A 13,311-nucleotide genomic window follows, 5' to 3' on the forward strand; every position below is an offset into this window, starting at 1 on the left:
TGATAGGGCTTCCAAGCTTCATCATGGAGTGTATTGAACCATAGGTCAAAATCGGGATACGAACCGAACCGTGAGTTGAGTGTATAGTTACAGCCCTATACTAGTACATACCTTGAGCATGGCAACGCAACATGGCCGTCTGCCCCTCCACCACCACCATCAGGGGCTCAGAGACGGAGGCGCGGGGGGGAGAGGGTGTGCCCGGGCCGCCCTCCACCATCACCTCCACGCGCGTCTCTGTGGTACCCTGACTGTTTTGGGCCACGCATACATATGTCCCGCTGTCCTCCAGCCGGGCGACCAGAACCTGCGTGTCAAAGCAGAGAAATCACATCAGGCCAAAACATACCGGTAGAACCAGTCTACTGTGTACGCCACCTGTCTTTACCTTACATAAATGATGGTGCTCATTTTTGTTTCTCTGCTATGAAGGAATCCTTACATTCACGAGTCATTCACACAAATTATTTATATTCCAAAAATGTATACTGACTGTTTTTTACAGATGCGGTACGTCAGTAACCTGGCTCTCTCCAGATGAATGTGGTTCCACCTTGCTTCACACATACCTGTACATTTGAAGGCGTGACCTTGCCTTCAATAAATTCCTTCAAAACCGTTCATCTTTTACAGAACAAATATGTTATGGATTCCACAATACTATTGACATTGCAGAAACGACACAGACGCTTTGATGCGAACGTCTATTTGGTCGACCAAGATCTACACTACAGGATGTGTAGCGCTAATAATTATAATAATAATACTTTTGTTTTATATAGCGCCTTTCAAAACACCCAAGGTCGCTTCACAGGGTATCGTGTAGGAAAGTGTGAGTGTGTGAGTGTGTGTGCGCGTCAGTGCGCGAGCGTGGGTGTGAGTGCATTTAAGTGAATGTGCTAAGCCTCCTGGTTGAGGTTTGCAGAACCACATATGTCTAAAGAGAGCCAGGTGAAGGCATTAGTAAATTCGGTACAATAGTCACTATTCAGTAGCAGTCTGAATCCAGAGCTTGATGGCCCCTGACCATTACCATGATGAACTTGCACAGAAATGGCCCACACATGCACCACCACTCACTCCCACAACATGCATAAAAAATGGACCTGCATGACAGCGTTGGAATCCATGGGCACCGGGCTGCTGATGAGAGTTCTGCGCGTGCTGTCCAGGCGGTGCCAGGAGACAGAGGAGTGGGGCTCCCCAGTGGCACGGCACTCCAGATTGATGGGGTCTCCCACCCGCACCCTCACAGGCCCCGACGGGGTCACCACCGCACGAGGAGACTCTAGGAAAGCAGGAAACAATAGAGTGGATCACACATGAGCAGCCTATAAGGTAAGCATTTGAAGAATGCTTTTCCATACCCTGGTTTGAAACTGACATATAGGCCTAGTAACAAAAATCTATGCTGCTGGAGAACCATTGAGGGCAATGGAGTGTTGGAAATGGAAGCACTGTGCAGACAGAGATGAAGGAGAGCAAACATCCCCACCCAAGGCTCCCATGCACGCCACCTTCAAGTTCAAGTTCAAGTCTATCGAGTCCATCCTTGTTGCAACAAGCTCTGATAGCCTCCATATCTCCATTGTGAGCGGCATTTTCCACATACAAGTCTACACAGTAACACAATCTATGCAAATAATTATGTGTCAGTGATTCCATACTGAAGGGTGCTGATTTGAATATGTGGAGTCTGGGGGGACTACTGCATCAAAGCAATCAAGCAAGAATTTTCAATGGTGAAACCATAGGTTGAGTAGTGTCTTTTTTCTCCCATATTCTCCTCACTATTTTCTGACAATGCTCAAATTAAAGTACTAACGTCAGTTCTGGCCAGGCCATGGTAGTCAAGAAGCTTGCCGCCCTCCCCTTCATCTAATTCCTAATTGATCCAGGTGCATTCCCTCAGCTGATAATCTTTCTTCCCTAGCGATTGGCCACACGGCTTCGGCACACCTTTTAAATTCTATCCACTTCCTCTCAACTGTATGCTGCTCGTTTTTGCTGGAGTTGGTGTTGCTGGTCGCTTGTTTTCTTATGCCTAGTTCTGAACACGTTGTTTAGCATTCTCTTTGTCGATATTGTTTCATCTCTGGTAGGCTGCACATTTTTCTTTGAGTTGCCTCGTTAGTTCTGCCTCTGTTCCGATAGGGAGTCCCATATTTCAAAAGTTACGCACCTCAATTTGGACAGTTGATTGTTTTCTCCGTGCGGTGCCGTCCTCTAGGGCGTTAAAACAGATTTTTGTGATGCCTACCCCAGTTTATTTATTTTGCTGGCTGTAGGCCTACAATTTCCCATGCTCTGAGCTTTCGCTGATTTTAACATTACACAAACTGCTTCATCACATTCCGCTCCTGCGCATTTGGTGAACGCGCTCTTTCTTTGTTTCCCCCCTCGGCAGTGATAGGCCTAAATACGTTCGATCTGTTTACAGCTGCAACTGGTGATGGATGTTTGGCCAATGCCATGTTCTGTGCCAGTCTGCATGCGGCTGCATGTCAACGCTTTCAATGTGTTGCAGAAGTTAATAGGCCCTATAAGTGGCTTAGGCTATGCCTGTAATTTACATTGTCTCGGGCTTCCCATCCGATCACTTTAAATGCCTCGCACGCCGTTTTTGAATCGCTTTGGTTTCTTGTCATTGTCCACCCTGATGGTAAACAGGATTTTGGCTTGCTGCTTTTTCACCACGCATGTTTCAGTTGCTTACAATATGAATTCGGAATTCTCTGCGGAGGTGAATATTTGATGGTTAACTTGTTGCATTTGCCGTCTGCTGGCGTTTGATATAGGTGCTTAATTGACCTTTGCCATGGGATGATGAATCCATCTTCAATTAACATTCACGTGAAAGTTGTCGCATGGAGTATTGTAGTCTATTTGCGCTTTGAGTCGCCTGGCGGTATAGTGTAGCCTATAGAAATCTGGCGACCCTGTGCGTTAAATTTGTGCTTCGTGCTCTGAAACGGTTGGATTGAATAGCCTATGCTTCCTTTGTCACAATAGTTAGGTAAGGGAGACGTCATGCGATGTGATTTTTTTTTAAATTACAGTAATATGTTTGTTCCACCGTCCTCGCCGGTCACCTGTCACTTTGTAACAAAACCACAGGTGTTTCTAATCGGGCGTGGCTTGAATTGATTGTTGCTGGAAACCATACTTTCGGGACCATTTATTTAGGCCTATTTATTTTTGCATTCTTTTTATTCCGTGACTCTAGCTGTTTATATGCTGGTGACTGCTGCTTATCCGTCTTGTTTTTGGCATTCCTGGTGTTCAACGCATTCCCCTTGCACCCCCTGTGACCATTTGCAGTGTGCTAGCTCTAGGCCTATAGTCTAGATTGATGTGCTCTTTGTATCTACTGCTTCCTGGCTATTCATCTGTTAGTTTTTGGGGAGTTGCAATTAGCATAGTTCTGAGTTGTCTGCAATGTTTGGGATGTTGTCTCTGCTGCTTTATAGTAGGCCTATTGGCCTGTTTGGCCAAGTTTCGGTATCCTAGACCAGTGGTTCCCAACCTTTTTCTTAAGGGACCCATGTTTTTACTATTGTAAGCTTTGGTGACCCAACCACGCGAGCACCCGCATGAGACAGAGTCACAAGATGCCCTGTGTTTCCTGCGAAAACTAATTTTAGTTATTTTATTCCTCAATTCGTCTTTGGTCAAATACAGAATAAATGTTTCATGTAGCACTTACAATTTGTTGCTTCTATGCATTTATTAGTTAAATACTTTGTCTTTTATCCAACATGGGCTATATATATATTTAAAATGAAACCCCTTAAAATCAAGAGGGCTCCGCGACCCCCTGTGGATCTTTGGCGACCCATAAGGTGGGTCCCGACCCATAGGTTGGGAACCACTGTCCTAGACTATTAATGTTCTTGTGAACCATTGCTTCCTGGCTGCTAGTCTAAGTGCTTGCAGTGTGTATAGTCATAGTCCTGGCTGGGCTGTGTAGGTATTCTGGCTGTAGTGTGGTCGCTGTTTCACTCACTGCTGGTGCCCTGTTTGTGCTGGTATGTAGTCAGTCCTGCTGTTTTGGCCAATGTAGTGTATCTATTTTGTCTGGAGTCAGTCATTACTACTAGCAGAGATGCATTGTCTTTATGTTACTGGCTGATGTAGGCTGTGCTGGCATGGCTATATTGCTCATCTGTTAAGCCTGGTTATATGCCTAACCGTGACCTTGGATGGCTGTGTATCTTTCTGCTAGCTCGGTTTGGTTGTGCAGTAGTGCTTGTGCTGCCTGTATGGCATTAACTCTTCCCCTCATTCCGGTCACTTTGGTTAAACTATCTGCATCGGCAATATCAACTGTAGGCTATTATGTTATGTTGGGTAGTGGTGTGCATGTTGGGTCTTACTGGTATTTAGCACGTTTAGGCCTCGTCATGCTCATGGAGCCATGTCGTGGCCTCTGCTGGGGGAGGCTGCATCAGTGGTCATGTTGGCCTTTAGTGTAGATCATGTTGCTGTAGTGTAGTGTAGAATGTTGCCGTGTCTGGATAATTTTGCTGATTTCGTCTGCTTTTGCTGCCAACTGCATAGTATACATAGGCCTTTGCTAATGCTGTTAGCTTCTGTGGTCTGTTGGCATTGTTTCCCTGTGTAGGTGGCACTGTTAGCTCATAGTCTGAATTGGCTCTGCTTGCTCGGCAAGTGTACTCAAGTGTTGCTCATGTTTTGTTAATGGTCGCCTGTGTCGCTTCGTAGGATGGTAATCGTGCTGTCTGGCTAATGTTCGCCCTGTGAGCATGTTGACTCTGTTGTTCATGGTAGCATTGATTGCCCTGAGTAGTCCATGTGCTGCAATTGCTATTGGCTCATACTCTGTCTAACTACAGCTGGCTCACATATAGTTTAACTGCATTGGGTCCTGCACCTGCCTGCAGTCATATTATCTATATGCTGTCAGATCTGATGGATTGTATTGTGCAGCTACCGTAACTGCAGTGGGCTCACTTGGTTTAGTCTAGCGGCTGCTTCATTGGTCGGTTTAGTGTCTAGCCAGTACTTACTACTGGCATAGATAGTCAATATGACTGCTCCTCTGATCACATGCATGATTTACTCTGGACTAGTGCATGATGTTTTTTTGGAGGGGATATCTAAATTCGACTGCTCAACCAATCCTCTCATTTTAACTGGCCTTGAGAGGATTACCAGGTATGGAATTCTGCTGCCTATGCACGCTACCTACGGCCGGACGTGTGCGCCATTCTTAATGCCCAGAAGCCATGTCCCCTGCTGCCCCTGGTGGTAACCAATAAGTGTCAGCGTCTATGCGTCGTGCTGCCATCTGCTGCTCCTGCTGCTGCTATGCCCCCCCACCCCCCTGCCTTTACCAAATTTAGTTCCAAATTTAGTTTTAGATATTTGGTTTGGGGGGCTTATTTCTATAGCTATGACATCCTCTCATCGTATTCGAGAGAGGATTACCAGGTATAGTCTGTTTGGGGGGGTTATCTCTCGCCCTGTCCTGCTGGGGTGAGAATTCCCTAAACTGCTGCTGCCCCCTGACTAAATGCTTTTCCATGCTGCTCATGGAAATAGGGGGGTTCCTCCGAACAGAGCTATACCGCCAAATGTAATTCATAATTTCAATAAAAGAAATTGCATTTATATTCTTCTCTTGTGTTTCTTGACTGAAATGGTTCTGACAGAAATTAAAGTACTAACGTCAGTTCTGGCCAGGCCATGGTAGTCAAGAAGCTTGCCGCCCTCCCCTTCATCTAATTCCTAATTGATCCAGGTGCATTCCCTCAGCTGATAATCTTTCTTCCCTAGCGATTGGCCACACGGCTTCGGCACGCCTTTTAAATTCTATCCACTTCCTCTCAACTGTATGCTGCTCGGTTTTGCTACCCACCACCTCCCCTGCTCCACCTTGTCGTGTATGATGTGACATGTTCTCTTGTCACGTCGCTTGGCTCTGTTCATGGGGGGTTATCTCTCGCCCTGTCCTGCTGGGGTGAGAATTCCCTAAACTGCTGCTGCCCCCTGACTAAATGCTTTTCCATGCTGCTCATGGAAATAGGGGGGTTCCTCCGAACAGAGCTATACCGCCAAATGTAATTCATAATTTCAATAAAAGAAATTGCATTTATATTCTTTTGTGTTTCTTGACTGAAATGGTTCTGACAGAACTACATTATAACAACATTGGTATGACAATGCAGAGTCTCTTAAGTAACAGATTAAGACATAGCCGTTACAATTTTGGTGACAGCAGGGTTATAACAAAGGGGTTAATATTACCTTTAATGAACAGTGAGACGATACTGTGTGTGATGCCAAACAGGTTGCTGGCAACACAGCGGTAAGTTCCTTGATTACTGGGGTTGGCATTCACTATAGTGATGGTATTACCATCTGGGCTCACATTGGCATTGTCTGAGAAAGAAAAAAAGAGACTTTAACAACAAATGTACAACACAATTCACACACAAATTGATTGTCCAAATCAAACAAGTCTGTAGAGTGTGCAAAGAAGGAAATTGGTAAGGAGAAACATTGTAGTGTGCTTGTGCGTGTGCGTGTGCGTCAGCGTGCGTGTGTGTGAGAGAGAAAGTGAATGAGTGAGTGTTTGTAGGAATTATCTCTGGGTGGTCAAGGTCTTCACTGCTCCACTGCTGAGATTATAACCTGGCAGAGGTCTATACTGCTTCAGAGATTATTTCATTTCATTTAATTTCATTTCATTTCATTTATCATTATTATTACTTTTTATTATTATTATTATTATTTCTCCTTTATTTTATTAGGCTAGTCACATTGAGGCTGTTGCCTCTTTTCCAAACGAGCCCTGGCCGAGAAAGTATCAAAGGCACTACATATTGGACACACGTTCAGACAAAAACAGCCATCTCACAGAAGACAGTCTATCTACCAAGAGCAAAGACTGATTAAAAGATTAAGATGAAAAAAAGATGCAAGACATTACAACCTGGCAGAGGCTGGTTGTTAGACAGTTTCCATTCGAGGCGCACAGGCTGGGCAGCACTGTAGACTCGGCAGCGGAAGGTGGCTGTCTCTCCTGGCTTCACCATCAAACTGTGGGGCTCGATGGAGATGATGGGGCTCTGGAGACCTGTTTGCAATGCAGAACATTTCAGGCCATGAGTATCTTAAACAAATGCTCCTTGGAGTATTGCTACTGCATGTTGATATGCTACTGTAACAGTGAGAGTGATTAGTGTTTTGGGGTTATTGCACCTCTGTAGTTAAAGAGTGTGAGGAAGGTAATCAAGGTAATTGTAGAGGTCTACAATTGTTGACAGAGAGGTATTAAATTTGCTACATGGGTCATAAGGTTATTGAGGTGTACTACATGTCTGAATCTTGTAAAAATTACGAGGTTTCTAATGTATACTGCTATGAAGACCAACATGAATCAATAGACAGACTGGGGAACATTTTGGACCAGTCAATTAAAACAATGTTAGTGCCGTTACCATCAAACACCAAACGGGGGGAAAAAACTAACGTACCAGATTGTGTCACTGTGGAGTCAAAGAAAGAATGATATTACTGATGTCTGCAGGTAGTTACAAATGTAAGAAACTGTTCTACAGTCTCCAATACAATAACAACTTCATAGTTACCTGTTTACTTAATACTTAAGTGAGACAACAATTGAGCCCCGTTATCCATATTTCAAAGAAGATTGGACAGTGTTATTGAGATTAGTACTTAAATCCTTTGCTAAAATTATTTAAGGACAGTTTCCCAACAATATTCCCAAGTCTCCCAATTTCCCAACATTCATAAAATTCAACATCTTTAAGAGTGTGTCTGAAATGGCATAAGGTACTTTGTACTGTTTTGCATGCCATTAAAAAATCAAAAGTAGTGGTAAGAAAAAATAATTCATCATACTGTCTACATAGGTGAACTTTAGGCCCAACACTGCAGGATACTGTGCTGCCCTACAAAGGCAAAGTGCAGTAACTACACCAACACTGAAACTGAGAAAAAAGCCTTTTAAGTTTTGGTATTAGGTTGGATATTGTAGGTAAAGCAATTTTGGCATGGCAGTGTCTCTCAAATGGGAAACATTTATTAACAATAAAAATAATATCTTGGTTTTATATAGCGCCTTTCAAGGAACCCAAGGTCGCTTTACAAGGGCCAGTGAAGTTAAAGTCCATATGCCTCTCTGAATAGATGGGATTTAAGGTGCTTCTTGAACATAGCCAGTGTGGGGGCCTGGCGTATGTTGGGAGGTAGACTGTTCCGGAGCGTGGGGGCAGCAACACAAAAAGCTCTGTCACCAACAGTAGGGTAGAATGCCCTAATGTGGGACAATTTTTGTCACTTCAACTTTGGTGGTTTATTAAAATGTAATGACAACATTTCAATACAAACAAATTACACCCTTTTCATCCTCTGGTTATGCTCTAATCAAATAATACCTTTAAAAACATGTTTAGTGTTTCTAATTTGAATAATTTGGATGTTAATGTAAGTTGGTCAAAAACCATGGTTATCCCTAAAGTGGGACAATCGGTTTCCTAATGTGGGACAGTGTATATTAAAAGCTCTCTAAAACATGTTTGTGTAAAATATTAATTAAAAATGTGATCTGCCACTCTTTAAGACATATCAGCTACACATTTAGAGCATGTTTTATGAATTATTTTTACTTTCTTTTATTGGTAAATAAGACTGAGACTGTTTGAACCCATTGCACACAATTGGTCACTTCAACATGGCAGCTCTATTTTAGGAGAGAACTTCCGGTTTTTGGACCCAAATGTTGTGTTGATAGCTGTGCTCCAGTAGATTAGGCCAGAAAGACTGAAATACACCTTTGATATAGATTTAAATATCCATTTTCTTATGTGGACATGGTGTTTGACTTCATAGCAATTGTTTGACTTATTAAATTACTACTTTTACAACTGTCCCACATTAGGAAAATCTTGTGTCCCACTTTAGGACGCACCTATCCTAAAGTGGGACGCTAATAAAATGGGTTAAAAATAAAATATTACATTATTTTATATACACCACACATTATTTTCTGATGAACATATACCTACCCAACACATTTATCAAAAAAATTACAATGATGTTTTGATTGGAATTGATTTATACCCTAAAGACAAATTTGGCCAAATGCTATGTAATTTGCCATTTGATGGACTTCACCCAGGGTCCTTCTTCTTAATTGTAACCCCTCCCTGGAGTATTACTATACATTTACTAAATCATGATATTATGATAACATGATGATAGGGCTTTTATTTGGTTATAGTTTTGTAAACATTTACCAACTTGGGGCAAAGCTACACCCCTTAAACCTTAAGGTGTCCCACATTAGGCATCGTCCCACTTTAGGGCATTCTACCCTACGTACGAAGTCTGGCTCGGATCATAAGATCGGATCACATTTGGATCATAAGCCTTTGTCATAAGATTAAGAAGTTTTTTGAAGACCATTTTCAGTCTAAACTCAATTTGTTCAACATATGTAGCAACTGCACTTTGCCATGGCAGAGCAGTGTAGATCAATATGTTAGTTCTGCGATGCTGTCTGATAATAGAGGGTGATGGCAGTTGAGACTGGGGCTTACGCGAAGCACTTGAGGCCACAGAGACAGACACAGCCGCCTGACGAGGTCCAGAACCAGCACCGGCACCAATGATCTGGCAAATATACTCTCCAGAGTCAGCCTCTGACGCCTGCACAATACGCAGCTGTGTTCCCAAAACCTACGCAGACAAACGCACATACACGCCCACGGACACACACGCACGCGCGCACACAAAAAAACGGTACACTCGCTCATTTAGAAAAAGGTCATTTTGTTCTCAAATCGAACGCACAATTTGTATGATGTATTTTCGCTTTGGTGAATTGTTGCAACACATTGGGCTGTATTTTCACAATCGTATGCACATTCTTTTAGGATAGCTCTGAGCCCAAATGCTGTCTTGATGACATTGAAACTTGTGTCCAGTGCAGGCTTTCCTGATGTCTGGTAGAAAAGGGCTGGTCTTAGGTCACAGAGTAGACGTCTTATGGACCTAATAAGATGGTATGACTCCCATATCAGATATTTTATGGAGTTTAAGTCTGATTATTAAGTTTGAATGAATTATTCCGTTCTAATGATTTATTTAGAATATTTACATCTATAATCCAGTGTGTGCGGATGTTAATTTTCCGGCCATTAAAATAGCATGGTCACAGGACAGCCTTAGCAACTTGCACGGCTGAGTATATACAATGCACAAACTATTGTGACAATGTGTTCACTAGTGGTGTGGATTGGCACTGCCCTCACAATTCGATTCGATTACGATTCGGGAGGTAGCGATTTGATTCGATTCAATTCTACGATGCATTGCAATGCATTACATTTCTACTGAAAGCAAAGCAAATGTTTCATCAGTCACTATGAGGCAATACAAGTAGTTAGATACTGAGCAACATTGTATTGGCTGTTTTCTGTATTAGTCTATCAGTTTTCAATGCTTTGAAGTGCTTTGATTTAATTTAACATTCATTTGCTCCTGAATTATCTACGGAAGTAATTGAAACTTAAATCATTTGCCGCATTGATTCTGGAACTTGCCGCATTGAATTGAATCGTCCATGCCCCGCATTGCATTGCATCGCATCGCCGAATCGATTATTGTTGACACCACTAGTGTTCACTTTGTATAATGTTTAGCCAAAAGTGTGGAGTGTGTGCAGACCTGGTGATTGGATGACAGGTAGCCAGTGGCTCTGTGCCAGGTGACCGCAGGAGGCGGGTTGCCAGGGACCAGACAGTTCAGCTCCAGCGTTTCTCCCTCGACCACAGTGGCGATGGAGGGTTGGATGGTTATCTCCTGGGGGGCTGAGATGTCCACTGAGCAAAGACAAACAATGCTTCCGTCAGTTTCATTGTTACACGTTTTTTTTTTTTTGCAGATTGATCTGCTGTGAAGTAGATTAAGACAGTATACCTGGAATAATGGACCATTAGATAACTGTCTTCCATGTACGTGGGGTTGCAGAATTTGAAAACTTTCCATGGGAGCTACAGTTTTCTCAACTGTTTACACACAATTTGTGAAAGCATGTCTTGAATACTCAAAACACTACACACAAATTCAAAAACTCACCAAAAAACCCTCACTTCTCCTGCAAAATGAATGTCTCAAAACGTCTCAAAACAGTGTGCTCTCTCTTTTAAAATAGAAATGTTGGTCTCACATGACAAACATAAACCATCACTTGAATTTTCACTCATATGAACCATTTGAACACTAATGTGCCTATGATAAAACACTATACTCAGCATGTAATATTGTAGCCTATGAGACATGGGAGAATGTATTGGTGGTCTTGAAAGTTCTGAAGTGATCACTGAAGTTTCTGTGTGAAAAAAAGTGAAAGATTGTCTGCATAAAGACTAATTTTGGTGTCACACGACTTGTCTCACCCCTTGACACTGTGACCTCTATGCGGGACTCGGAGGATCCAATAGCATTGATGCCGACACAGAGGTAGGTGCCCGCATCAGAAGGCCTGATGTTCGGGATGAGAAGGGTGCCGATGTCTGTGCGCTCCATACGGGCCTGGTGGAATGGGACCAGAACAAAGTCAGAGAGGGCCTGCCGTAAAACAACTTGTATATTTACTTACCTACCAAAACACGAACGCACACAGCACTCTGCTCACACAGCAAACATGAGCAGGCCGCACAGCACAATATACATACAGTAGCATAGCACACAGCAGCTGCAGATGACCATGCAGGACATGGGGTGCTTGCTTTCATACCAGATGCTGGAAAAAGTTATGTTTTTGGTGCATGGACCTCACTTGGGTATTTTCAACATTGCCAGTACAGTGCAAGCAGTACAGTAACAGTAAACATGGTGATTAGTAGCCTTACGTAGGTGGCTGATGGATGAACAGTACATGCCATGTTCAATAGCCATGTGTTCCCAATTTTGCTCTCCACACCAAGTTTAGCAATGCAACTCACCATACTTCTCGTTATGTATTGCTAATAGCAATTTGCTATCTATATGTATTGCTATATCTATATGTATTGATATCTAATCATATATAAATTGCCTTTAGATATATATTTGTATACGTTTGTAAGTTACAGCTACAAGATGATATTGCTCTCCATGTCATTTACCTAAAAGCATTTGTAATCCCAATTGAGAGTTTCCCCCTCTTTCAGCACTTAATAAATCAATATATTCATGTTTGAAATAACAAAGCTTTTGCCTACTTATATACTATTGAATAATTGTTTTTTTTGCCAACATCTGGTACTGCTGCAATTCTTGTAATGGCATTGAGAGCACCGTTTGCTGTTGATAGAATTGAAGCCTTGCGGAGAAAAGCAGCATAATAGCAGCATAACTTCAACAGTAATTGCAAGTTGATAAGAGCAACACTGATTTGATGCTCATCAAATCATACGTGTAAACAATACAAACATAGAATTACGTCATATGCATTGACATTGTTATATTGTTAATAGGTAACTATCTGGATAATTACAGAATTGATAACATAACTGGGGTTGAAATAAAAAAACAAAACAAAAACAAAGTGGAAGCTGAATGACAGGGGCAGGGGGGATAACGGGAATAAGGCACTTTAGTTGGTCTGTCTCTGAGCAGCAAGCAAAATATGGCCATCATCTATCTATAGCTTCCTAAAGGGGGCTGCTTGGTCGAGTTCACAGATTCATAATGAGCTGCACTCCTCCAATCATCCCATCAATCTGTTTAATGTCACGGCGTCGGCACACGCTACGCTGATAGACAGAGCATTCCAAGAACAAGGTTAAATGATGAACCTGGCTAAGTTCACCAACAGGAAGTGCTAAACCTACTAATAGATAACTTGCAGGTGAGATTTAGTTAAGAAAATAAGGATTCCAGTCTCTTCTATTAGATGATTTACCACTACCTCAAGGTCAAACTAACCTGGTTTACTATTAAATCAGATTCTTGGAACACTCAGGGTTCACTTACAACAGCATGAGCAGGTGCACGCTAGTGTCAACTAGAAGCAGTGGCAGGACACCATGCGAACAGCAGATGGCACTGAAACCCTTTTTGCTGCATAGTGACAGCAGTGCAATGCCATGTGAATGCTAGGGAGAGGGAGCCCAGACAACATGTAGAGAGGAAGCAGAGGGAGATGAAGAGTAGGACGAAGAAACAAAGACAGGCAAGGGGGTACGTATAAGGAGGCGAAGAGTCAGATGTAACAGAGACAGAGTGCAAATGCATTGTTTCCCACAATGCATTTGCACTCTGTCTCTGTTACAT

General features: G+C 42.6%; 1 protein-coding gene across 20 annotated transcripts in view; it reads right to left on the reverse strand.

The window, feature by feature from the left end:
• The window catches only part of hspg2 (heparan sulfate proteoglycan 2), a 143,088-nt gene that overhangs the window by 30,368 nt on the left and 99,409 nt on the right, over window positions 1-13,311 (reverse strand). For all 20 annotated transcript variants that reach the window (XM_063208226.1, XM_063208225.1, XM_063208221.1 and 17 more), the window contains 7 exons: window positions 11,451-11,586; window positions 10,720-10,874; window positions 9,591-9,729; window positions 6,959-7,102; window positions 6,271-6,405; window positions 1,107-1,288; window positions 112-307 (listed from right to left, as the gene is read on the reverse strand). In XM_063208226.1, the coding sequence (XP_063064296.1) occupies window positions 112-307; window positions 1,107-1,288; window positions 6,271-6,405; window positions 6,959-7,102; window positions 9,591-9,729; window positions 10,720-10,874; window positions 11,451-11,586 (1,087 nt within the window). The remainder of the gene's footprint in view (window positions 1-111; window positions 308-1,106; window positions 1,289-6,270; window positions 6,406-6,958; window positions 7,103-9,590; window positions 9,730-10,719; window positions 10,875-11,450; window positions 11,587-13,311) is intronic.

Source organism: Engraulis encrasicolus, chromosome 10, assembly GCF_034702125.1.
Source record: "Engraulis encrasicolus isolate BLACKSEA-1 chromosome 10, IST_EnEncr_1.0, whole genome shotgun sequence".
Taxonomy (NCBI): domain Eukaryota; kingdom Metazoa; phylum Chordata; class Actinopteri; order Clupeiformes; family Engraulidae; genus Engraulis; species Engraulis encrasicolus.